Source organism: Coregonus clupeaformis, chromosome 14 (assembly GCF_020615455.1).
Source record: "Coregonus clupeaformis isolate EN_2021a chromosome 14, ASM2061545v1, whole genome shotgun sequence".
NCBI lineage: Eukaryota > Metazoa > Chordata > Actinopteri > Salmoniformes > Salmonidae > Coregonus > Coregonus clupeaformis.
Genome location: NC_059205.1, coordinates 38799507 through 38825288, shown reverse-complemented (window position 1 = coordinate 38825288; position 25782 = coordinate 38799507). Strand labels below are relative to the sequence as shown.

The 25782-nt window shown below is 45.0% G+C and overlaps 1 protein-coding gene across 1 annotated transcript; it reads left to right on the top strand.

Moving 5' to 3' along the window:
* Positions 1 to 130: 130 nt before the first annotated feature.
* On the top strand, positions 131 to 25534 carry LOC121580922 (coiled-coil domain-containing protein 24-like). The gene is made up of 9 exons (XM_041896120.1): positions 131 to 162; positions 519 to 658; positions 4063 to 4229; positions 10012 to 10152; positions 10311 to 10418; positions 11666 to 11720; positions 21281 to 21347; positions 23323 to 23434; positions 24220 to 25534. The coding sequence occupies exons 2-9, from the start codon at positions 527 to 529 to the stop codon at positions 24875 to 24877; spliced, it is 1440 nt and encodes a 479-aa protein (XP_041752054.1). The 5' UTR covers positions 131 to 162; positions 519 to 526; the 3' UTR covers positions 24878 to 25534.
* Positions 25535 to 25782: the final 248 nt, after the last annotated feature.

Here is a 25782-nt window from a genome sequence, read left to right as displayed (position 1 = left end):
CATGGATTTTCCAGTGCCAAAATTAAACTATTGAACATTTTATTTACACCAGCCTTGTGCTAGAAATAGTTTATTCTAAGCAGAGGTAGAGGATCCTGATCTCGCGATATTTCTGCCTTGGAGACAAGAATGTTTACACTGGATACAGGAAGCAACAACAAGGTAAGTTTAGTCTTTGATTTACTAACTAGAAGGTTAGCTAACGTTTCTCTCAACAGTTTTAAAATGTACAATTTAAGCACAAATAGAATGTGCATTAAATTACTCAATTAATGTTACTGAGATGCTGGACTTTCTTGTAAATGTCTTTAGCTATCTAACAACTAACCAAGCTAGCTAGCTAACGTTAACTAGTTAGCAACAGTAGTAGCCAAATGAGGCAGGCAACCCACGAGCACACTTCTGCTACTGCTGGCAAAACCGGCAAATTATTATTAGGAAGCAAATGACTTCTAGGCCAGACATATTTCAATGACTACTTTAAATTCTCTCCTCTGTTCGACCGTTTAAACTGCTAGGTGCCTTCATGGAAGAATCCGAATGTCCACTCTCGCTGTGGAATCTTATCGTGGAGCATGTCCCCGAGCCAGAGCTCCCAGAAATCCGGGGTTTGCTTGGAGATACTTTGATTGACATGTACACAGAGATTTATTCTGAGGTGAGGACCAAGCCATTTTAAAGGGGCAATCTGCAGTTGCTACATACATGTTTGAATGTATAAATGAATGATATAGCTATCTGTATCCATTGATTCTTTAATAATATAACTTATAAATGCCTCATATGAGCTTAGCTAGTTCAACTGTCGTACCCCACTAGAACCCAAAATATAAGCTTGTTTTACTCCAATGTTTGTAAACAAAGTAAATGTAAACAAACACTGTATAGCTTCAAAATATTGTTAAAACTATACTTTTGATATCATGGATGGTCACTTCTTGCATCCATAGCTCTGTCTATGAATTTGAGAGTGGTTACATTTCTCCAGCCCAATCCATCAGCTTTTTACAGAAACAGTGGTGGGGAGTTACTTTGTTATTGTTTCATCTGCTGATTGTCACTTTAAGGGTGCTGTTCATGTTGGAGGAATGACTGAGCATGGTCGTGCATTGTTCAAATATCTGGCTTTAGGTAGCAATCAGCAATAGCTGACACATTACATTTGGCCAAAACAATAAGGGTGGACTGGAAATCACTTGAGCAAGTTCCCTTGACTCAATAAACTTTCCTAACAACTCAAGATAGAAATAACTACCAGATAAGTATATGTGGTTGGCAAATGCTATGCATTAGTACTTTAAATAGATTACATGAAACTGTGAACATGACACAATTAAAGGCAAGACATGAAAGCTTTAGGTAGATTCTACAATGTACAATGAGATGCTGTGTAAAACACTAGGAGCTCTAGTGAGGCTATACATGCAGCTATTCAAGACTAGGTCCTCAGATTGTTCCAAATCAACCCACACACTGTGGCTCGAGTCTTTCTTTACACCAGGGGTCCCCAATTACATTCATCCGCTGGCCAATTTTTTTCTTGAGCGGATGGTCGGGGGGACGGAACATAGTTAAAAATAATTTGTACACTGCAAATTGACCGCAAGAATCCCAAATAGATATAGTATTTGACAAAAACAGAATAATTTCAAACCTTGGTTACATTGGGAGACGTTCACATATGTCTCTATATTTATGTGTGGGAATATTTGGGAACATATTTCCTAAATTAAAATCACTTTGAGCTGAGTTCCTGGTGATTTTACAGTCCTTTTATGTCCAACAACGGAAATTATTTGCTCTTTTTTTTTGCTCATGAAACTGGGGGGGAGGAGGCAAATAAAATCACCCATGTGACATATTTGGCTAACGGGCCACCTACTGCTTTACACTGTTTGTTCTGAAGCCAACTACTCCGTCTGAAGATGTTATCAAGTAGCATACAACAGGTCAACAGGGACAGAAAGGCTGTCAGCAAAAAAGGATATGCGTAATTTGCATAATATTGTACCAGGCTGGCTAGGGAATTACAACTCCATTAGGAATGCAGGAATACCTTTGAATGAAGTAGATCATGTAGGGTTCATATTCAAAAAGGAAAAATAAATATGTATGAAACCACCCATTTCCTGTCTGGGTCTCCAGTCTTAACTCTCCCCAGTGATGTTATCCTACAATTATGTTCTGCTAGGGACAATGTTTTAAATGTCCATATTAGATCAGTTCAGTAGTGTAAATACAGTCACACTCTACAGGCCAAACAACTAATGAAGGAGACCCCAGGAATAGTTGTGTGAATAGAAGAAAAATGACACAGGCCCTCAAATTAGCTTAGCATGTCAGGGGGCCAATCGAGGGGTTAAGAGGGCTAATCCTGCCTTGTTGATAAGATCAATATGCGCATATACATGACTTAAAGGGTCACACTGACATATTTCTATGCACCGACTGGTTAAAAACTCTTTAGATATAAAATCAAATCAAATGTTATTTGTCACACGTGCCGAATACAACAGGTGAAATGATTACTTACAAGCCCTTAACCAACAATGCAGTTCAAGAAATAGAGTTAAGAAAATATTTACTAAATAAACTAAAGTAAAAAATAAAATAAAAAGTAACAATAAAATAACAATAACGAGGCTATATACAGGGGGTACCGGTACCGAGTCAAGGTGCGGGGGTACAGGTTAGTCGAGGTAATTTGTACATGTAGGTAGGGAAGGAAGGACTTCTAGTAAGTATTAGAAACAAAGCACTTGAGCCCTATTCACTCAGCCAGCCTTGCATTTCCCTCAGTATTTTTTGTTGTTGCTTTCTACCCTGTAGTAAATTTATGCTTTCCCTTAGCGTTAAATCTCTAGATGAGATATCATAATAATACTACCCAGACTGGCCTTTTCTCCATCAAGGTCACCATTGTCTGCAGTAGTTCAGATGAAATAGACAGCTCCTTTTAAGTTTAACACAGGAAATGAGGAGGCCGGGGCACATGTTCTTGGATCTCTGCCAAACCATGTGGGTTTGAGCTATCATATGTTCTCCAGACATTAGTAATGCCTGTGTCACTGGGTATGGCATACGATTCAGTCAATGTTTGGTTTGTGGATGGATAGCATGAAAAATATATTATTAGATTAGCCTATTTCAAATGTTTATCATGTTCCACATTCAACCTCTTCAATCTCTATTGTGAAGTTACAACAACACCAATGAGTCAACAACTGAGGTTAACCACACTGTAATTCCTTCCCCATGTCGTCTGGTGGGTTTCACTTGGAGATTAATAAAGCAATGAACAGCTTGTTACTGTTGTTAGCATCCTGGGGGCTCACTCCATAAACACCTGCTTAGAGAATGGCTGGCTGGGGCATTATGGGAAGCAGTGTGTGGATGCCTGGCCGGAGTTCAGCTAGACATAGTGGTAGTGTGTGTGTGTGTGCGTGTGTGTGTGCATATGTGAGGGCACAGCCAGATTGAAAGACACAGGGACCGACCGTGTTTAAACGTTCTCCTCTGGACAGCAGTGGGCTTTGAAGCTGGCCTTTCCATGGAGCATAGACACTGAATGTCAGGGACCAGGTGCAGAAAATGTTAATAGACTCCAGACTTTAAACTTCTTTACCAGCACTGTGGCTCTACCGCTCTGCCATCAGCCAGAATATTTGCTAGACTTTTTCTCTCTCCTTTTTTTTAATCTCTGTCTGGCTACAGTTTCATAACACTTTTTTTTTTTTTCAGCAGTAGCCCCTTTAATTGTTTTTTTCCCTGAAGGTAGTGTTTTTAAAGAGTAGTGTGCAAACTTGTTGGGGGAAACCAGCCAACTGAAAAACCCATGCAGTAGTTCTATGCCCAACAGTGGCCAGCGCATATTAAATAGAACACTTATGTGAATTATAAGATTTCGATGGGCCAGGGTCTCAATTGAATATAATGTACATTTCACAGGTCTTTCTGATATTTCATCATTCATAATGACTCATCGCTCATTATAAGCCTGAAGTTACACAGCGTTGTCTCCTGATTTCCTATCCCATGTCTCCCCATGTTTCCAACTTCCAGGTGACTACGTGGCAGCAGATTTGGCAGACGGTGCACCATAAACTGGGTAACAGGCCGAAGAGACCTCGCTCCCCCCTGTCTGACCCCCCTGCCATCAAGGAGCTGCTGAAATCTGAGATCCAACTGCTGCTGGGGACCGTGAGAGAGAGAGCAGCCCTAGAGGGCAGGTGAGGAGAAGACTCTTGTGTGATTACTCAACTCCATGGCTGCGTCCCAAATGGCACTATTTTCCCTATATAGTCCATTACTTTTGACCAGGGCCCATAGCGCTCTGGTCAGAAGTAGTGTACTATCTAAGGAATAGGGTGCCATTTTGGGACACATACCAATACTATGCAATTATAGTGCAGTTACTTAAGTACTATGTAACAACAACATGTTAATACAACATAGTCTATTAATCACTGGTGACAACTTCTTTGAATATCAGCAACAACAAAAAAGCTTTGGAAGAAACTACTGCCATTACCCTGTTGGCATTCCTTTCCCTTCCTCTTCTAGTTTGTTATTCAGTTTGGAATTGATAAAGCATTTATCAAATTGTCAAACACCAACACTTCTTCTTATGCCATGATTGCCTAATGGTTGAATTTTGAGAAAAATATATACAGTGGGGAGAACAAGTATTTGATACACTGCCGATTTTGCAGGTTTTCCTACTTACAAAAATCCAGAAAATCACATTGTATGATTTTTAAGTAAATAATTTGCATTTTATTGCATGACATAAGTATTTGATCACCTACCAACCAGTAAGAATTCCGGCTCTCACAGACCTGTTAGTTTTTCTTTAAGAAGCCCTCCTGTTCTCCACTCATTACCTGTATTAACTGCACCTGTTTGAACTCGTTACCTGTATAAAAGACACCTGTCCACACACTCAATCAAACAGACTCCAACCTCTCCACAATGGCCAAGACCAGAGAGCTGTGTAAGGACATCAGGGATAAAATTGTAGACCTGCACAAGGCTGGGATGGGCTACAGGACAATAGGCAAGCAGCTTGGTGAGAAGGCAACAACTGTTGGCTCAATTATTAGAAAATGGAAGAAGTTCAAGATGACGGTCAATCACACTCGGTCTGGGGCTCCATGCAAGATCTCACCTCGTGGGGCATCAATGATCATGAGGAAGGTGAGGGATCAGCCCAGAACTACACGGCAGGACCTGGTCAATGACCTGAAGAGAGCTGGGACCACAGTCTCAAAGAAAACCATTAGTAACACACTACGCCGTCATGGATTAAAATCCTGCAGCGCATGCAAGGTCCCCCTGCTCAAGCCAGCGCATGTCCAGGCCCGTCTGAAGTTTGCCAATGACCATCTGGATGATCTAGAGGAGGAATGGGAGAAGGTCATGTGGTCTGATGAGACAAAAATAGAGCTTTTTGGTCTAAACTCCACTCGCCGTGTTTGGAGGAAGAAGAAGGATGAGTACAACCCCAAGAACACCATCCCAACCGTGAAGCATGGAGGTGGAAACATCATTCTTTGGGGATGCTTTTCTGCAAAGGGGACAGGACGACTGCACTGTATTGAGGGGAGGATGGATGGGGCCATGTATCGCGAGATCTTGGCCAACAACCTCCTTCCCTCAGTAAGAGCATTGAAGATGGGTCGTGGCTGGGTCTTCCAGCATGACAACGACCCGAAACACACAGCCAGGGCAACTAAGGAGTGGCTCCGTAAGAAGCATCTCAAGGTCCTGGAGTGGCCTAGCCAGTCTCCAGACCTGAACCCAATAGATAATCTTTGGAGGGAGCTGAAAATCCATATTGCCCAGCAACAGTCCCGAAACCTGAAGGATCTGGAGAAGGTCTGTATGGAGGAGTGGGCCAAAATCCCTGCTGCAGTGTGTGCAAACCTGGTCAAGACCTACAGGAAACATATGATATCTGTAATTGCAAACAAAGGTTTCTGTACCAAATATTAAGTTCTGCTTTTCTGATGTATCAAATACTTATGTCATGCAATAAAATGCAAATTAATTACTTAAAGATCATACAATGTGATTTTCTGGATTTTTGTTTTACATTCCGTCTCTCACAGTTGAAGTGTACCTATGATAAAAATTACAGACCTCTACATGCTTTGTAAGTAGGAAAACCTGCAAAATCGGCAGTGTATCAAATACTTGTTCTCCCCACTGTATGTTTACATTTTCATTCATCAGACAGAGGACCAAGGAGAACGTGACATTGTTGGGATGTCTGTGGATTTTGTTTCCAAGGCCAGGCTTCTTCTCCCCGTCTCTCCATCCCTGTCTGTCTGCCTATTTTTGTTAGTTCCAGGTGATAAATGTTCTGACCCCAGTAGAACCATTGAAACTTATATTTCCACTGGGAAAGGGTTGGGCCTAGGGGTCAGGACCCTTGTTTCACACTTTGTACCTTTAGTTTTCTTCAACAATGATAACTTTAAATGCTTACTGTGTTTTTAGTTAGTTACAAATGGTTTGGTAATAATTAGATCAAAGAAGATAGTAATGTTACAAAATGGCTGTAAATGTTATGGGTCTAATAGTCAAAGCACAAGGCAGATTGAGGTTTCATAATCTCCTACATTAAAGTATTGTTTTATATTGTGTAGCCTAAAGCAACAAGTCACCCAGACCCCCCCAAATGGGGGCCCTATTTTAATATTGCCTACCCAACACTAGGCCTGCATCCGGATGAGCCTGTTTGTCCAACAAAAGGCAGTAATTTACAGGTACCTATTTGAAGGGGAGGCCTCTCTGTCAGCAACTGGAGGAGGCTCTGAAGAATGTAGCTCCCCCTCAACTCTGCCCCTATAATTTTAGTTTTTGTTGCCATTCAGGAAAAACACAAATCACTGAAGATTGTATCCAATAAATGTGATGCACCAGTTAGAATGTATTGGCAGTGGCTATCTCACAAATAATGTCATTCATAGCTTTATTGTTACTTTAAATCAGATCAGATTTTGCTAAGACTATAGGACTATTAAAGGGTATACTAGGAATAGTCTAGGAATGTGTATCATTCAGGAATTATTTCATCTTAAACCCACTTCAAACAAACCCTGTCAGTATGTCCAGACGTCCTGTGGACAAATCAACGAGGTAATGCTGGGACTTTAGGTATCAGTGCCATGTTAACCCTGACACTATGTTCTGCTTTGAATCCCTGCCAAGTGCCAACCACGCTGCTGCCTGCTGGTTGGTCCTGTTGGTCTCTGCCTCTGCCCTGTGTTTGTGGATGCATCCCAAATGGCACCCTATTCACTATATAGTGCTCAGGTCAAAAGTAGTGCACTATGTAGGGAATAGGGTGCCCTTTGGGATATAGTCTGTGTGTATATCCTCCATGATCCCCCTCTCTTTGATTAGAAAATTAAGACCCTCACTGTAAATCAGCTGATCTGCTTTCAGGACAAAGCTGCTGGATCATTTCCCTTTAATATCGCTCCAGGTTTGGAGCTTTCTCTTTATCCTTGACCAATCGATCCTACCCAAAGCAGGAAACTGTTGAGTTGACTAAATACCCTAGAGCTGAGGACTTTAATGAACAAGGGTGTCTGAGTTTAGCAGCTATGATTCATCTTGCTTTGAAAGTGAACTGATTTAATGGAGCTGGTTGGCAACTTTTCAGATCACCTGTCCCCTTGTGTGGTCCTCCCTCCATGCCATTGTCTTAGAGATTTGTGGTCGGCGTCCTCAGTGCAGCTGCACCTGTCCCATTATGGAGAGAAATAGGGGCTACGCTGAATGCCCATTGAGTGAAGAGTACTCTGAATAAATAGGCTTTCTGAAAACGGGCCCAAGGAGGTCCTAAATCTCGGAACGGAACTAGCATAACAATTGGAGCAGGAGGAGCTGTAAGGTGGGAAACGTTAAAAGTGGCTGTGGTTGTGGTGTAACTTATTTTACATTTGTAGTTTATCAATCTTCCAGGACGGAGGAGGATTTGAATGGTCTGGTGTGGTTGTTGATGTTGCGGCGGGCATCTATGCCATCTTTGTTAGCTGAGATCAGGACTCCTCCTCTCTCTGGGAGTAAGCTACTTAGTGATATGTACTACACTGCCTCACAATGTAGCCTCTGTTCCTGTCATTATAGCTAGACCCGGTAGCTCCACTAGCAGCCTGCCACTGAAATGGGATTCTTACCTCTACTCACCCTCCACCCTCCACACAATCTTGTTCACTAGAAGTTGTGCACTGTGGTGTAAGACTCAGGCATACAGTAGGACTCAAAAGCTCAAAGCTTCAATGTTTGCTGATATATGGGTCAGAGTTAGCTATCCATAACAGGCCATAGCCTAGATGTTGGCTTTGACCAAAAAGAGAGGATGCATTTTGTAAGCTTTTCCGGTCATTGGTTTTGGGGTTTAGTCCTGGGGGGTTCATGGGGGAGTCCTATCTTCCTGTTTTCCACTTGAGCAGTATTTCTCCGTAATTATGTAACCCTTTGTGATTTCAAAAAAAGGTTGGGCATCCTTGGCCAGCATCTGCAACAGCCTTTTTTCAGGAGATCAAAAGAGTTTCGGCAGGTGCAGCTAAATGCCACTTTCCACTTTTGCGCAGCCTCCTGATTGAAATCCCTCAGCCTAGTAACATAACATCCCCACTTTGACACCGCTGGGGTGTTCTCCTCACCCTTCATCCAACAGGCCTTGCTCCATGGCTGGTGACTCTTGGAGGCTGCAGGGCTGCTGCTGCTGCTGTACCATTCCCATTTCCTCTCTCTCTCTCTCTCTCTCTCTCTCTCTCTCTCTCTCTCTCTCTCTCTCTCTCTCTCTCTCTCTCTCCCCCCCTCTCTCTCTCTCTCTCTCTCTCTCTCTCTCTCTCTCTCTCTCTCTCTCTCTCTCTCTCTCTCTCTCCCCCCATCTCTCTCTCTCTCTCTCTCTCTCTCTCTCTCTCTCAATTCAATTTAAGGGCTTTATTGGCATGGGAAATGTGTGTTAACATTGCCAAAGCAAGTGAAGTAGATAGTAAACAAAAGTGAAATAAACAATAAATATTAACAGTAAACATTACACTCAGAAGTTTCAAAAGAATAAATACATTTCAAATGTCATACTATGTATATATACAGTGTTGTAACAATGTGCAAATAGTTAAAGTACAAATGGGAAAATAAATAAACATAAATATGGGTTGTATTTACAATGGTGTTTGTTCTTCACTGGTTGCCCTTTTCTTGTGGCAACAGGTCACAAATCTTGCAGCTGTGATGGCACACTGTGGTTTTTCACCCAGTAGATACGGGAGTTTATCAAAATTGGGTTTGTTTTCGCATTCTTTGTGGATCTCTGTAATCTGAGGGAAATATGTGTCTCTAATATGGTCATACATTTGGCAGGAGGTTAGGAAGTGCAGCTCAGTTTCCACCTCATTTTGTGGGCAGTGTGCACATAGCCTGTCTTCTCTTGAGAGCCAGGTCTGCCTACGGTGGCCTTTCTCAATAGCAAGGCTATGCTCACTGAGTCTGTACATAGTCAAAGCTTTCCTTAAGTTTGGGTCAGTCACAGTGGTCAGGTATTCTGCCACTGTGTACTCTCTGTTTAGGGCCAAATAGCATTCTAGTTTGCTCTGTTTCTCTCTCTCTCTCTCTCTCTCTCTCTCTCTCTCTCTCTCTCTCTCTCTCTCTCTCTCTCTCTCTCTCTCTCTCTCTCTCTCTCTCTATCTCTCTCTCCCCATCTCTCTCTCTCTCTCTGCTCCACTGCTTTAATCTTTTCAGCATGGTAGTCTTAAGATTAGGACAAGGGGATTACAGAAAGCAGGACAGGCCTGCTGTCCGCCCGGCCTGTCAGGATTGACAGACATACAACACTCACTTTGTGTTGCACCAACGGGTCAAAACTGGGGTGCTAGGGGTTGCCAAATTGGTGCCTCACTATTCCTATCCTTCCTTTGTCATCTTATTACCTCCTCTCTGACTCCTTCGCACTATGTTGGTGGTTATTTGTGTGTATCTATTGATTTTCAGGGATGGAGATGCAGACATATTCCGGTACAGTCCTAGTGTGGTGAATTACGCCTTGGGTGTCCATAACAGTCGTTGTGACAATGTGAATAGTAGGCCTACCCCTAGTGGAATACAATTCAGCCAGAGCCAACATGCAGAAAGGTTAGTCTGACTGTCAAGAGTAAGATACATTTACATACTGTAATACAACTGCTACAACACAAGAGGGAAAAGGACAGTTGCAAACACACGTTGTCATTGTGTATTTCTACTTATCTGTCATGTGGATGCACCTTAGACATGCATTTCTGGTCCCACAGGTCCTGTTCCCGGAGCTCAGTCAGCTCTACTACCAGCCAAGATGACATTGATGACATGAAACACAAGCTGAATGTCAACCACATAGAGGACGTTGTGGCCCACCTCAAGTAAGTCACTGAGCAACATTTCAAAAATGTCAATTACAGACCAATGTTTAGGTAATGCGTCCTTTAAAATGCAACCAGTTGAAATGAGTTTTGTGATAGACAGTAGTACTTATAGTCTGTCTGCAAGGCAGAATATATGACTGCAAGACCTTAGTCTGTATCCATGAAGAGTCCCAGACAGGAAAGACCATGAGCCATTGGGTAAATGTGAGCCACAGTCAGAGAAGTGTTGTAATGAAATGAATACAGCTGTGGGACTGTGGGGAATGGGACCCTTTTTTCCTCCTCACACATTCCTCTGTGCAGAGTCAGATTTCTCTTCAGACTTCTGCCACTCTGGCCGTCTTTAAATCTGCCTGTTTGGACAGACCAGACATGTCTTCATCATTGTGCAAACATGGCGTTACAGTAAAGAGAAAGGGGGTAGCTAAACGATAGGAGGACTGGCCAGCTTCCATCCACCCTGCTTTGTCTCTTTCTACCTTCCTCTGTTCTCATTCTCTCCATTATAGTGTATTCCTGTCCTGTCATCTACAGTGTAAAGATCCATGGCCTCTCTCTCCTGGTCATAGTTCCCCTCTCCTCTCCCCTGTTCTCCTGTCTTGCTCTCCTCTCTCCCGCCTGTGTCTTCCAGCCTGGTTCCCTCTCCCTTTCCCCCTGGCCTTGTGACAGCCAGAGCCAGGCATCTGGAGCTCCCTACCCAACCAGGCCAGGAGGGGAATGCAAACACTGCGCTTGCCTTGGAGGGGAGCTGGGGGAGAGGAGATGGAGGGCGGAGGGTGGAGGCCAGCCAGCCCTCTCCTCTCTCCATCCCCGCACAGAACAAAGCCCCCATTGTAAGAAAATGAATACCAGACCTCAGCATGCAGAAGATTCCTTTACTTCTAAAAAAGAAAGAAGTGAATTAAGTCAACAATAGTTACATAACCGAGAAAGAGAAATAGGCCACGGCTCCCTCAATACCATAAGTAAAGTCTTATAATAGATATGGATGTAGTACATGCTATTGTGCATTTGGCTGTCTGTTTAGGATTCAAGGCCATATTCAATGAAAACCAGCAGCCAAGTTCCTGGAAAGCTGCAACTTGATATCATGCTATGTATACATTTGAATACTTTTTTGTTTAACACTTTTCTTTAGTTTATTAGTTTTACTAAAATGTGCATTCATTATCATTTTTAAAAGGTCAAGAAATAATATGGTTTTAGAGTTTAACCTAACAGTTGTGTTCTCTCCTCACTGCCAGATCAGTTCTGACCGAAGAATGTGAGGCGCTGAAAAGCCAAGTGCAGTTTCTGCAGGTAAAAATGTGGTTTGATTCCAGTCAATACCAGAGAGGTTGCTGTTTTGTAAATTCACACTATTGTTCCAGTTTAAATGTTGTCTGTGCTCTGAGAAAATATACTGCACTTGCAGTACCCTATGTGCTTGGACTGAGAGACAGAATACTCTGAACACTTGTAAAAGGTAAGTTCTTCTCTGTCAGCTTTTCTTTGGGATGTCCTTGAATAAGCCTTCAACAGCTTACACCTTGGGTTTGAGCTATAGCCAAGGCCATGAAAAAGAGAATATAATATGTCAAAGACCCCACAGAGAGAACACGCCTTTTGCTCCTCCAAAAGCCAAGAGCTGGCTGCCACCGACACATACAGCCGCCTGGTTAACACAGCGAGAACCAATGTGACTTGTTGTTGACCTAGGACAGTCATCATCACCAAGCCCCCTTCAGATGGACCTGATTACCTTCAGCCTTCAACCGCTGTTGGCAATCTGCATATTATTTCCTGCATACGCCCAGCCTGCAAAGCCTCAATCTAAGGTTACTGCTGAGGCCAGAGACACTAAATCTTTCCAGGGATCTGGCCAAACACACTGCTGCACAATATTGATCCTCTTTCAATTAGTCCAAGTTCCTACTGTACTTATCAGAACTCAGGATAAGACCCAGATGGAAACAGGAGACAGAGGGCTGTGAGAGGTTTAATCCTTGATACATGAAAAGTGGGATGTATACGGAGGGTGCGGGGCAACAGAAGACGAACAGCAGAGGGGCTAAGGATCTTAGAGATGGGGAAAGGGCCGATAAAACAGGGGGAAAGTTTGCGGGACTCCACCCGGAGGGGCAGATCCTGAGTGGACAGCCATACCCTCTGCCCGAGACGATAACGGGGAGCCGGGGTCTGGTGGCGTTCCGCCTGTCGTCGATACCTGGAGGTGGTCTTGAGAAGAGCAGACCGGAACCTCTTCCAGGTACGGCAACAGCGGGGGCTGATAACCCATCGAACACTTGAAAGGTGAGAGACCAGTGGCTGAGCAGGGGAGGGTGTTGCTTGTGTATTCTACCTACACGAGTTGCTGGCTCCAGTTGGTGGGGTTGGCGGAGGCAACGAAGAGTCGTCTCCAGGCCCTGATTGGCTCGCTCCGACTGGCCGTTAGACTGGGGGTGAAACCTGAAGGACAGGCTTGCCGACGACCCAATGAGTGTGCAGAACGCCTTCCAGAACCGGGACGAGAACTGAGGACAACGGTCAGAGACCATGTCCACCGGAAGTCCATGGATCCGGAAGACGTGCTTCACCATGAGCTAGGCCGTCTCCTTGGCAGAGGGTAGCTTGGGGAGGGGAATGAAATGGCCGGCTTTGGAAAACCTGTCCACCACCATGAGGATAGTTGTGTTGCCATCAGACAGATGACAAAGTGACAAAGTGTAGAGATATATGTGACCAGGGATGGTGAGGGACAGGAAGAGGTTGAACGAGGCCAGTCAGAGCTTGTCGAGGAGTCTTATTCTGAGTACAGAGTTCAGGCGGTGACAAACGCGGAGACGTCAGGGACCATGGTGGGCCACCAAAAGCATTGTCGCACAAAGGCCAGGGTCCAACGGGAGCCAGGGTGGCAGGCAAGCCTGGAAGAATGAGCCCATTCCAGGACCGGGGAGCGGGCATCATCTGGGAATAACATCCGATTAGCCGAGCCCCCACCCCCCCGGTGTCCGGCTGGGAACGCTCCGCCTCACGGACCTGGTTCTCTATTCCCCAGATGAGTGGAGCCGCCAGACACGAGGTAGGAAGGATGGTCTTGGGTCCGAGGGTGTAACAGTGGGACTATAGCGGCATGGAAGCGCATCCGGCTTAACATTCTTGGACCCTGGGCGGGAGGAGATGGTAAAGTTGAACCGGGTGAACAGCAGGGCCCATCGAGCTTGCCTGGAGTTGAGACGCTTGACGGTGCAGAGATATTCCAGGTTCTTGTGATCCATCCACACAATGAATGGATGTTCCGCCCCCTCTAACCAGTGCCTCCACTCCTCTAATGCCATCTTCACCGCGAGTAGTTCTTGATTCCCCACATCATAATTCCTCTCCGTGGCATTAAGACAATGGGAGAAGAAGGCGCAGGGATGCAGCTTAAGGTCCAGGGCAGAATGCTGGGACAGGACGGCCCCCACTCTGACATCTGTAGCGTCTACCTCCACCACGACCTGATGGGATGGGTCCGGATGGATTAATATGGTAGCTGTGGTGAAGCGGTGCTTAAGGTCCAGGAACGCCCGGTCAGCAGTTGGGGACCACGTGAACGGGACCTTGGGAGAGGTGAGTGCTGAAAGGCGGGAAGCCTGGGTGCTGTAACCCCGGATAAAACGGTGATAGAAATGGGAAAATCTTAAGAAGTGTTGCAGCTGCACTCTGGACGTGGGTTGGGGCGAACCTTTCCGGGATCCATCTGCACATTACTAGCAGCAATGATGTATCCAAGGAAGGAGAAGGTGGAGCGATGGAATTCGCATTTTTCTGCTTTGACAAAAAGCTGGTTCTCCTGGAGATGCTGGAGGACCTGTTGGACGTGGAGAACGTGTTCTTGAGCTGAGCGGGAAAAGACGAGGATGTTCAATATATCGCGGAGAACGTTGTTGACCAGGGCCTGGAACACAGCAGGAGTGTTGGTCAGACCAAATGGCATCACCAGGTATTCATAGTGTCCGCTAGCAGTGTTGAAGGCTGTCTTCCACTCATCACCTACCCGCAGGTCCAACTTAGAGAAAATAGTGGCCCCCTGGAGATGAGTGGTAGCGGGTAGCAGTTCTTAACTGTGATGTCATTGAGGCCCCGGTAGTCGATGCACGGGCGCACGGTTTTGTCCCTCTTCTCCACAAAGTAGAACCCTGCGCCGGCGGGGGAGGCAGAAGGGCGGATACACCCTGCAGCCTGCAGCCAGGGAGTCCTCAATGTATGTCTCCATAGCCTTGGTCTCCAACAGTGAATATAGCCGTCCCCGGGGTGGTGTAGTGCCCGGGAGAAGGTCGATCCCGCAGTCATAGGGTCGATGCGGAGGAAGCGAAGTGGCCCGGGCCTTGCTGAAAACCTCCCGGAGGTCCTGGTACTCCGCGGGAATGCGGAGAGGTCCGAGGCTTCTTCCGAGCCCACAGGAAGATGTCCCGGGGCAGGCTGCGCCGACTTCAGCCAATGGCCGTGGCAGAATGGGCTCCAGCCCAGGATAGCACCAGCAGTCCAGTTGATAAGAGGATTGTGTCGCTGGAGCCAAGAAAACCCCAATACCACGGGAACCTAAGGAGACTTGACGTCCATGGGAATGGAGCGGGGCTGAGTGGGGATGCCCAGCTCTGACACCAGGGTAGCGTCCATTAAACTCTCATCGGCCCCAGAGTCAATGAGAACCTGGAGAGATTTTGAATGGTCGCCCCACAGCAGGAGGGCATGGAGAGGGGTGCGAGTAAGGGGAGAAGGAAAATTCTCTGTATGGCCCACCAGAGTACTCTGGTCTTTTAATGGACAGGTAGACACGTAATGATAGGTAGTCCCGCAATATAGACGTTTGGCTGGAGACAGCCTGGCTCTGCCGAGTTGCATCGGCTCTGGAAGAGGCGAGTCGGCAGACCTCGGAGACTCTTGGGAGAACTCGGGTAACCTCGGATTCTCTCGGGAACGTAGATGCCGGGGACTTCCGGGATTCCTCGGAGGCGAGGTGGGATCATTGGGCGAGCGAGTGGGACCGGAATCAGACCTCCTCTCCCTCCTACATTCCCGTAGCCACCCATCGATCCGGATGGTCAAGGCGATGACCGAGTCGAGATCCGTAGGCAGCTCCTGGGCTGCGAGCTCGTCTTTAGCCTCCTCCGATAATCCATGAAGGAACGTGTCGAACAGGGATTCCGGGTTCCAGGCACTCTCGGCAGCCAACGTGCGGAAATCAACCGCATAGTCTGCCACACTGCGGGAGTCTTGACGAAGCTGGAGTAACTTCCAGGCAGCCTCTCTCCAGGACAACGGAGAATCAAAAACCTTTTTCACCTCAGCCACAAACTCCTCCAGACTGAAGTACACGGCAGATTGTTGTTCACACACCGCAGTAGCCCAGGCGAGAGCCCTCCCGGACATCAGCATTATGAGGTACGCTATCTTCAAGCGGTCCGAGGGGAAGGACGAGGGCTGCAGCTCGAAGATGATGGAACACTGGGAGAGAAACGGCCAACAGGTTCCTGACTCTCCAGCGAAGCATTCCGGAGGAGTTCTCGGGAAGCCGGGGTGGCCTGGAGAGATGCGCTGATGACAGCGGGGTTACTGAGGGGCTGAGAGGTTACTGTCATGGCCGGTTGTCGAACAGATAATCTGCGAAATTGCTCCAGCAATGTATTCAAGGCACGGTAATGGCGTTCCGCCAAGGTCTGGAATCCTTTCATAAGACCTCAAAGTAACTCCTCGTGCCTCCCAATGGTGGCTCCTTGGGAGGAGACGGCGTTGCGGAGCTTGTCCGAGTCTGCTGGGTCAGTCATGGTCAGTTCGTACTATCAGAACTCAGGATAAGACCCAGATGCAGACAGTTGTAATCACAGATGTTTATTTACAAAACAGGGGGCAGGCAGACGACAGGTCAAGGGCAGGCAGAGTTCGGTAATCCAGGGCAGAGTCGGTAAGGTACAGAACGGCAGGCAGTGTCAGGGCAGGCAGAGTGGTCAAAACTGGAAAAACTAGAAAAACAGGGGCTAGAGAGAAACAGGAGTACGGGTGCTGGTAGGCTTGACGAGACAAGACGAACTGGCAACAGAAAACACAGGTATAAATGCACAGGGGATAATGGGGAAAATGGGCGACACCTGGAGGGGGGTGGAGACAAGCACAAGACAGGTGAAACAGATCAGGGTGTGACAGTACAGAGTACTCTAGTCTATGTACTCTGGAGCTGGGCTGGCTGCCCCTCTGTCCTGCTCATCTGGCACTGAAGGAGAGAGAACGGAACACCAGATGTAGGTGTTCCCAGCCCAACAGATGGGGAAACCATCTTTGTATGTGCCGCAACACACATCTCCAACCCACTATCACACGCAGGACACGTCTCCTGAGATGTAGGGACTAGGATGGGATTGCACAGTGTCTGTTAGAGATGTTTCTGCTACCAGCGTTTTTGTAGGATGTAAAGTGCAATTCAAAGGCATAATGAACAGAAGCAAAATACTTAGCCAGTGTAAAGGGGATTTTCAGGTGAACAAAAATGATAGCGGTCGTTAATAATGTCAATCAAAAATCCATCCGGTTTATTACAAGAATTGAGCAAAGAAAATGTCTAAAGGGCCTCCTCTGAGAAGGCCCTTCTATATTAATCACACAGCAATGAATGTTCTGTAGACACCATCCCAAGAGTCTTGTAGGAAGTCACAACCTCAGCTGCTATAGAATCACACAGTGTCACAGATACATTATCAGTGTGACCTCAGCTCAGTCTGGCATCAAACTTTAACCATCACATTCAACACTGGCAGACATTTGACACTGTCAGTTAAACAGGTCAATGGTAAGAACATCAGTACTAATTATAGACTCAAATACATGAAAATAACAAGGCAAAAGTAAACATGTCGTTTTCATCAAGGATCTCTCTGTACTTTGCTCCGTTCATCTTTGCCTCGATCCTGACTAGTCTCCCAGTCCCTGCCGCTGAAAAACATACCCACAGCATGATTCTGCCACCACAGTGCTGCAGAGATGGTTGTCCTTCTGGAAGGTTATCCCATCTCCACAGAGGACCTCTAGAGCTCTGTCAGAGTGACCACCTCCCTGACCAAGGCCCTTCTCCCCCTATTGCTCAGTTTGGCTGGGCGGCCAGCTCTAGGAAGAGTCTTGGTGGTTCCAAACCTCTTCCATTTAAGAATGATGGAGGCCACCAGATCTGTGCCTTGACACAAACAATCCTGTCTCAGAGCTCTACGGACAATTATTTTCGACCTCATTGCTTGGTTTTTGCTCTGACATGCACTGTCAACTGTGGGACCTTATATAGACAGTTGTGTGCCTTTCCAAATCATGTCCAAAAAATGTAATTTACCACAGGTGGACTCCAATCAAGTTGTAGAAACATCTCAAGGATGATCAATGGAAACAGGATGCACCTGAGCTCAATTTCGAGTCTCATAGCAAAGGGTCTGAATACTAATGTAAATGTTAAATGTTAATACATTTGTACACATTTCTAAAAACCTGTTTCACTTCGTCATTTTTGGGTATTGTGTGTAGATTGCTGAGGATTTTTATTTATTTTATCCTTTTTAGATTAAGGCTGTAAAGTAACAAAATGTGGAAAAAGTCAAGGGAAAAAGTCTGTAAACATGTGCCCGTTATTATGAATGTTCTTGCATATGTTGAGTCTTGACAGTGTTTGCAACATATGTACCAAATGTTGTAACAATGTGAATATCCTTGACTGATTTATATGCATTTATGTGCCAGACCACGCTCACGTGAATGTTTATTGGTCAATAGTGGCCATGTTGTTTTAGGTACTAGTCTGGAAAATATTGTGTTGAGAGACCTTTGTCCATAGATGCCAAAAATCAAGTTTTGTGCAGATCGGTCATTCAGTGCCAGAATAGTAGCTTTTTAAGTGTTCTTCACAAAATTCAAAATGGCGGACATTCCATCATGGCAGACCTTATGGGTCCCTGACGCAAATTTGGTCCTTGTGAGGAGAGGGACCTACAGTATGCACTGAATTTCATGACTTTAGGTCAAACAGGGTGAGAGGTGTGACCTTTCAAAGTTTCCATTTTCAATCTCGTTATAGGGCCACCATTTGGCCAATCAGTGTAATTTTGTAAATGCCAGATCTCTATGGCAAGATGCATCATTCACCCAAGTTTTGTCAAAATCAATTCTGTCTGAGAAATAACAGTGTGACTAACGTATGAACGTACTAATGGGCGGAGAGAGATCCGCAATTCCCTCCCAGATTTAATTGTGGGGGACAATTAATCACATACTGTGGCTTGCGAAAATATTCACCACCCTTGGCATTTTTCCTATTTTGTTGCCTTACAACCTGGAATTAAAATTGATTTTTTGGGGGTTTGTATCATTTGATTTACACAACATGCCTACCACTTTGAAGATGCAAAATATTTTTTATTGTGAAACAAACAAGAAATAAGACAAAAAAACAGAAAACTTGAGCTTGCATAACTATTCACCCCTCCAAAGTCAATACTTTGTAGAGCCACCTTTTGCAGCAATTACAGCTGCAAGTCTCTTGGGGTATGTCTCTATAAGCTTGGTACATCTAGCCACTGGGATTTTTGCCCATTCATCAAGGCAAAACTGCTCCAGCTCCTTCAAGTTGAATGGGTTCCGCTGGTGTACAGCAATCTTTAAGTCATACCAAAGATTCTCAATTGGATTGAGGTCTGGGCTTTGACTAGGCCATTCAAAGACATTTAAATGTTTCCGCTTAAACCACTCAAGTGTTGCTTTAGCAGTATGCTTATGGTCATTGTCCTGTTGGAAGGTGAACCTTCGTCCCAGTCTCAAATCTCTGGAAGACTAAAACAGGTTTCCCTCAATAATTTCCTTGTATTTAGCGCCATCCATCATTCCTTCAATTCTGACCAATTTCCCAGTCCCTGTCGATGAAAAACAGCTTTGCAGCTCCTTCAGGGTTATCTTTGTTCTCTTTGTTGCCTCTCTGATTAATGCCCTCCTTTTCTGGTCCGTGAGCTTTGGTGGGTGGCCCTCTCTTGGCAGGTTTGTTGTGGTGCCATATTCTTTCAATTTTTTAATAATGGATTTAATGGTGCTCCGTGGGATGTTCAAAGTTTCAGATATTTTTTTATAACCCAACCCTGATCTGTACTTCTCCACAACTTTGTCCCTGATCTGTTTGGAGAGCTCCTTGGTCTTCATGGTGCCGCTTGCTTTGTGGTGTCCCTTGCTTAGTGGTGTTGCAGACACTGGGGCCTTTCAGAACAGGTGTATATAGACTGAGATCATGTGACACTTAGATTGCACACAGGTGGACTTTATTTAACTAATTATGTGACTTCTGAAGGTAATTGGTTGCACCAGATCTTATTTAGGGGCTTCATAGCAAAGGGGGTGAATACATATGCACGCACCACTTTTCCCTTATTATTATTATTTTTTAAACAAGTTCCTTTTTTCATTTCACTTCACCAATCTGGACTATTTTGTGTATGTCCAGTACATGAAATCCAAATAAAAATCAATTTAAATTACAGGTTGTAATGCAACAAAATAGGAAAAACGCCAAGGGGGATGAATACTTTTGCAAGGCACTGTAATTTCCCATTACAGCCAGAAACATCATCTAGTCAGCCAAAACCAAGCCCGGGTACTGTATGATCTCATTCACATTTAGCATGCAGCAATCAATCATCATTTTTTACAAACATTTGTATAATGTCCCTTTTCCTCTAATGGGGGTTGGTGGAATTAATTGATGGACTTGGCCGTGGACCAGGAAAGTAGAGTGCTATGTCCCTGCAATGGATCTGTAATTTTATCAGTCAGGCAGTCTACAGTAATGACTAAATTACCCCAATATCTCATTATCCTCAAGCTTTGAAAGTTTGTAGACTAGTAGGCATGGTCCCAAATAGAGCCCATATAACACTGCTTTAAGTAGGAGAAAGAATAGACTGAGAAAGAGGTGTGGAGAGTTATCCTTTTACCACTGCACCGCAGTGAAATAATAGGCTGTTTTATTTTCAGAGTAAAAGGGCAGCCATTTATGCGAAGCAGGGTTTAGGTTTTGAGTCAACACTCCATTGAGAAGCAGTGGGCTGTGTAGCTCCCAGTCCCAGTCTACATCCCAAATATCACCCTATTCCCTATTCCCCCAATGGGCCCTGGTCAAAAGTAGTGCACTACATAGGGAATATATAGAGTGCCATTAGGGATGCAGAACCAGTCTGGTATTCCATCTCCCTTGGTAGCAGCCTGAGCCAGGATAGTCTAACCACCCTTCCATCAGTCAGACCTCACATCTAAAATGAATAGCCGCCTCTGTAACTAGATCATTCTCCACTTCTGTTTGTTTGCATTTCAAAAAACCAAGACGATCAGCTGGCGGCACTAGGCACTCGGCACCCCTCCGTTAGCTACACAGTGGGGAGTCAAGACGAGGCATAGCTCCATGATATGCCAGTGGCAGACAGTGAGACTTTACGTAAATACCTCAAAGCAAATAGCAGGGCTGGTGGGTGGGTCGGACTCCTAGCTAATGATCATCCATTACCAGTGGTATTGTAAAACGAGGACAGATATGACCCGGTTGCCAGCAGAGAAAAGAGCCTGTTGGTTGGAGCTGTGGTTTATGTCCTGAGTCTGGATATAGATGTTAAAAGAGAGTCCAAATTCTTATGGATTGAACACTGCTGCTGCCTGTGAATCATTTCGTCGCTCACGTCGTAACACCCCCACCCATCTCCCACCATCGTCCTTATTTCTCATTTGTCAGCTGTGTCCTTGGGTTACATGGCTCTAACTCACCAGTAGCTGGCTCTGGTAGTTGACCTGTTCTGTGGTGTTTTGTCTTGTCTGTGATTCGCTGTTTGCAGGAGAGTGTGGAACAGGAGCACCAGACACAGCGTGATGTCACTGAGGCTCCAGAGCCAACTGTAACAGGTGAGTGATACAGTTACAGTACAGTCATACACTATTAGGGTGGGAAAATTCAGGTAACTTTACCAACATTCCCAGGTTTTCCAGAAATCCTGGTAGGAATATTCCTGGAATCAGGATGTAAAAAGCAAGAAAATCCAGCAATCCTCCAACAGGGATTTCTGAAAAACCTGGACATTTTGGGAAAGTTAACAGCATTTTGCAACCTAACAGTAATATACTTTCCTGGTCCACATAACAGATCTGTATTGAACCAGCGGAACATCAGAGCCCAGAGTTAATAGAGGTGACTGGGCTCAGATCCATAATGGTTTCATGAGTTCTGGTGTCTTCAGTAACCTGTGAACTACACTGCCCTGACAATAAAAAACAGAAATACCTTATTTACATAAGTATTCAGAACCTTTGCTATGAGACTCGAATTGAGCTCAGGTGCATCCTGTTTCCATTGATCATCCTTGAGATGTGTATACAACTTGATTGGAGTCCACCTGTGGTAAATTCAATTGATTGAACATGATTTGGAAAGGCACACAACTGTCTATAAAAGGTCCCACAGTTGACAGTGCATGTCACAGCAAAAACCAAGCCATGAGGTCAAAGGAATTGTCTGTAGAGCTCCGAGACAGGATTGTGTCGAGGCACAGATCTGGGGAAGGGTACCAAAACATTTCTGCAGCATTGAAGGTCCCCAAGAACACAGTGGCCTCTATCATTCTTAAATGGTAGAAGTTTGGAACCACCAAGACTCATCCTTACGGTGAAGCATGGTGGTGGAAGCATCATGTTGTGGGGATGTTTTTCAGAGGCAAGGACTGGGAGACTAGTCAGGATCGAGGCAAAGATGAACGGAGCAAAGTACAGAGAGATCTTTGATGAACACCTGCTCCAGAGCACTCAGGACCTCAGACTGGGGCGAAGTTTCAAATTTGGTAACCTGACGACTCACACTAAATTCTTACGCTGCTCTGTCATTCGCTTCATACTTTAGTCTGAGACTGCCATCATTGAAGTTGCTTGTGGTGGCGAGGGGCACCATGGGTGTTGTACAAAATAAAGTAATCAGTAATTGGCTCATCTCTAACCAATCAGAGTATCAAAGCCAATGATTCATTTTCAAACCGCCACTTTACCCACGTGTGTTCTGGTTCTGGCTCAACCCATCAGTTTTTGGACCAATCAGACGGCCCCGAATGTGTTCGCATTCGGTGAAGGGTCGGGGAGGTACTCAGATCCAGACTCATTGTGGAGAAGAAACTAACGTCCGTGGGCGTGGCATAGAGTTTGGCTGGAGCAAGGAGTCTGGGTAGCCAGGCAAATAAATTGGTAACATGTGTCCTAAGTCTTTTGACATTTAGTATTTTATTAGGATCCCCATTAGCTACTGCTAAAGCATCAGTTACTTTTCCTGGGGTCTACACAAAACACAAAACGTGACATAATATAAAACATTTAATACACAAGTACATAACAAGGACAGAACTACATACATTTATGCAATGCACACTTCCTATAAAACACTTACCAAAAACACAGTTGGTTACTTTTCTTTCTTCTTGTATTGACCTGACATAAATTACTGACATGTTCGCCTATATCTCGAACAAAATCAGATAAATTGAGCCTCACTACCATCTAGTGGTTTATTGTTGCAAAAATACTTAACTTCTCCTTTTTTTCCAGTGTTGTCAAGTTCTCATCTGCTACAAATATTGAAAAACATTGTACACAAATAATCGGGTGAAAAAGATAATGGTTAATAGATATCACTTTAGAGTGGTAATTGAACTACATCACTCTGTCAACAGGTATAACCTCTCAATGTTCCGTTATCTTGGCCTTTGGGTCATGGCGCTTATTTCAAAGAGGCCGACCCGGCTGTCAGTCTTCTCACCATTTCCAATCTGCCTGACTGCTGCAGAATAGCGTTGTAAAAATGTGTGTGAGTGATTTTCTCCTGGTGTGGGTTGATTTGCAGAGCTGAAGGAGGAGAGGAGAGTCATTCAGATGGATCTGAAGAGGCAGAGCCTCAGCCTCACCTACTGTCCCTCCTCCTCCCCTGTGGAAACACGCCTGCAGAGCAGATCCAGGTTGGCCTCTAGTCTGCTCTATACTCTCCTTTCTAACAGATCCAAAATACCTGTTTTACAACTTTTAACTTCTGTTCTGTGGATTTACAGGCTTTCAGGGGTTTCTGCTGTCAAGCCCAACGCATGTCTCTAGATCTGTTTGATTATTTGTCTGATAAGGATAACATGCATACTTCCCAGACAAGGGCCTAAATTCATTCAGATCAAGCGTTAACCAGCGATAGCCAACACCCGCTTTGCAGATGTTATGGCGGTGTCAAATCAAATGTTATTTGTTCGAGGTGGAACTGCGTTGGAGTCGTCAAATTGGTGAGCAGCTGCTCTTGCGGTCATTGTGTCAAAGCCACACCCATCCGACTGGCGTTAGAAGTTTAGAATGAGAAAGTGTAGGCTGTAGATAAAAAGATAATGAGGCTCATATTGAAAATCATTAAACAAAATAATGAGGATTTCTATCATCCTAATCGAGGTGTAGATTACATCTCACATTCCAGTGTTCGGATTGGTAAACAAGGCTGCATGGGATTTCAGTTAAAGCGACTCTGTGCAGCCAATGGCAATGTCCGCTTTAGGTATAATGCTGGGAGCCGCTTGTGGATTTGAGAGCTCTAACACAGTGCCAACTCCGACACCACCAAAACAACCGATATGCAGGTGTCAGCGGATCTGATAGAATCTAGCCCAAGGTCATCACTTACAGTATCTGTCGAAAGTATTTAGCTAATTGCAACCTAGTTGATCTTTGCTGTCATGAAAGGTGTTAATGGCAATGTTGCTATTCCCAGGTCGATAGGATGGACAGGTTTGTCTGCGGATGAGACACAAAGAGACTTGACCCCTGTGGTGGCCCCCAGACCGCATCCTCCACATACCAGGCCCAGTCCACCACTAGTAGCACCTCTAATAAGGAGGACTCCTCCGTTAGACAGGATGAGAGGCCAGCCATGCAGCTCACCCAACACCAGAGAATCCAGCCCTCTCCAACCCTCTGAACATAAACATCCAAGGACTCACAGCCAGAGCTCTGAGGCTTCCCACCCCTGCAACAGAGAACCCACCATCACCACTCATGACATGGACAGCTACCTACCACCCCTGGTCCCCTCTGCTAGTACAGTAACCACCCATGGATCCTACCTCAACTCTGCCTCAGAACAGAGAATAAAGGGCAGAACTTGTAGGCGTAGTGGTCAGCCTGTGTCTGTGACTGAGGGAGCTCAAAGACATGATGACTCATGGTCAGACTCAGTGAACAGCTGGCCCTTGTTACCTGGTGGCCACCATCGTCTTTGCTCCTCCACACAGCCTCCGGAGCAGATGAGCCCCGTAAGCATGTTCCACCCTGCTCCCCCCACTGTGCAGAGGCCAGCCAGCAGAGGGCAGAGTGGGGCCAGGCGCCTGTGTCTGCCGCAGCAGGGGGACAGCCTGGTTAGCTCCTCGTGAACTGAACTCTTTACTACAGAAGCAGAGGATAGTGAGTCTCTGATACTGTCATGTATGTTCTACCGCCAGAATCTGGTCCTAAAAGGAGACAAGTGTCTCATCAGAGCTCAATAATACTCATACTTGTAAAAGGGATGTCGTAATCTCTTTAATATAAAGTAATCCAAGTCTTCCACAATGAGCCAAGAGACACAGGGATGTTATGTGGTCATTTTCAAGAGACTGATAGAAGACCTGAAAGTGAACACAAGACACAATATGGTTGGATGCTTTCGAAATGATTCAATTTTGATCTACCTAACTTAACCATGTATTGCATGTATTTTGAAGTAAATAAATGTGACTGTATTTGGATAAATAAATGTTCATATGCCTGTAATACATGTTTTATTACTGATCTGCTTTCTTCCATCTAACTAAAGCCACAGCCTGTTCAGAAAGAGAAAACACAAATGGGACATGAACCACACTTGAGTGATCTTTAAAATAGATTTTATTTACCATTTGTAATGGAACAGTTTACGATATACAGCTGACATGACTAAGACAATTCAATGGATTTTGGCCCTAAAGTTCAAGAGACATGGTTAGATATGAGAAAGTACCAGTACTGTGTTCATTTCATTTGTGCTTTATTCTCCACTATGATAGAATTTACAATGGCATAACATGGTGTCTTCTCTGCTGACATGTTGACACAGCAGCTTGTGCAGACCACTGTAAAGGCCTTATTTCAAAATTGAACTTTGTATTGTTAGATATGTTATAAACACAAATGACTTGATTTAAAGTGCTGAAAAAATGTGTAAAAACATGTTTATGAGTAAGAAATTCAAGCGATCTCCTCGGTGATCGTAGCGAACCACAGAGTAGATAAATCACAGTTTTAGTACAGTAGAGGCCGA

Excerpts from the sequence above, each read along its gene's own strand:
- LOC121580922 (XM_041896120.1), top strand. The coding sequence starts at position 527 with ATGGAAGAATCCGAATGTCCACTCTCGCTGTGGAATCTTATCGTGGAG. Across the intron at positions 10,153-10,310 it reads CAGAGCCAACATGCAGAAAG|GTCCTGTTCCCGGAGCTCAG; the intron begins GTTAGTCTGACT and ends CTGGTCCCACAG. Across the intron at positions 21,348-23,322 it reads TCCAGAGCCAACTGTAACAG|AGCTGAAGGAGGAGAGGAGA; the intron begins GTGAGTGATACA and ends GTTGATTTGCAG.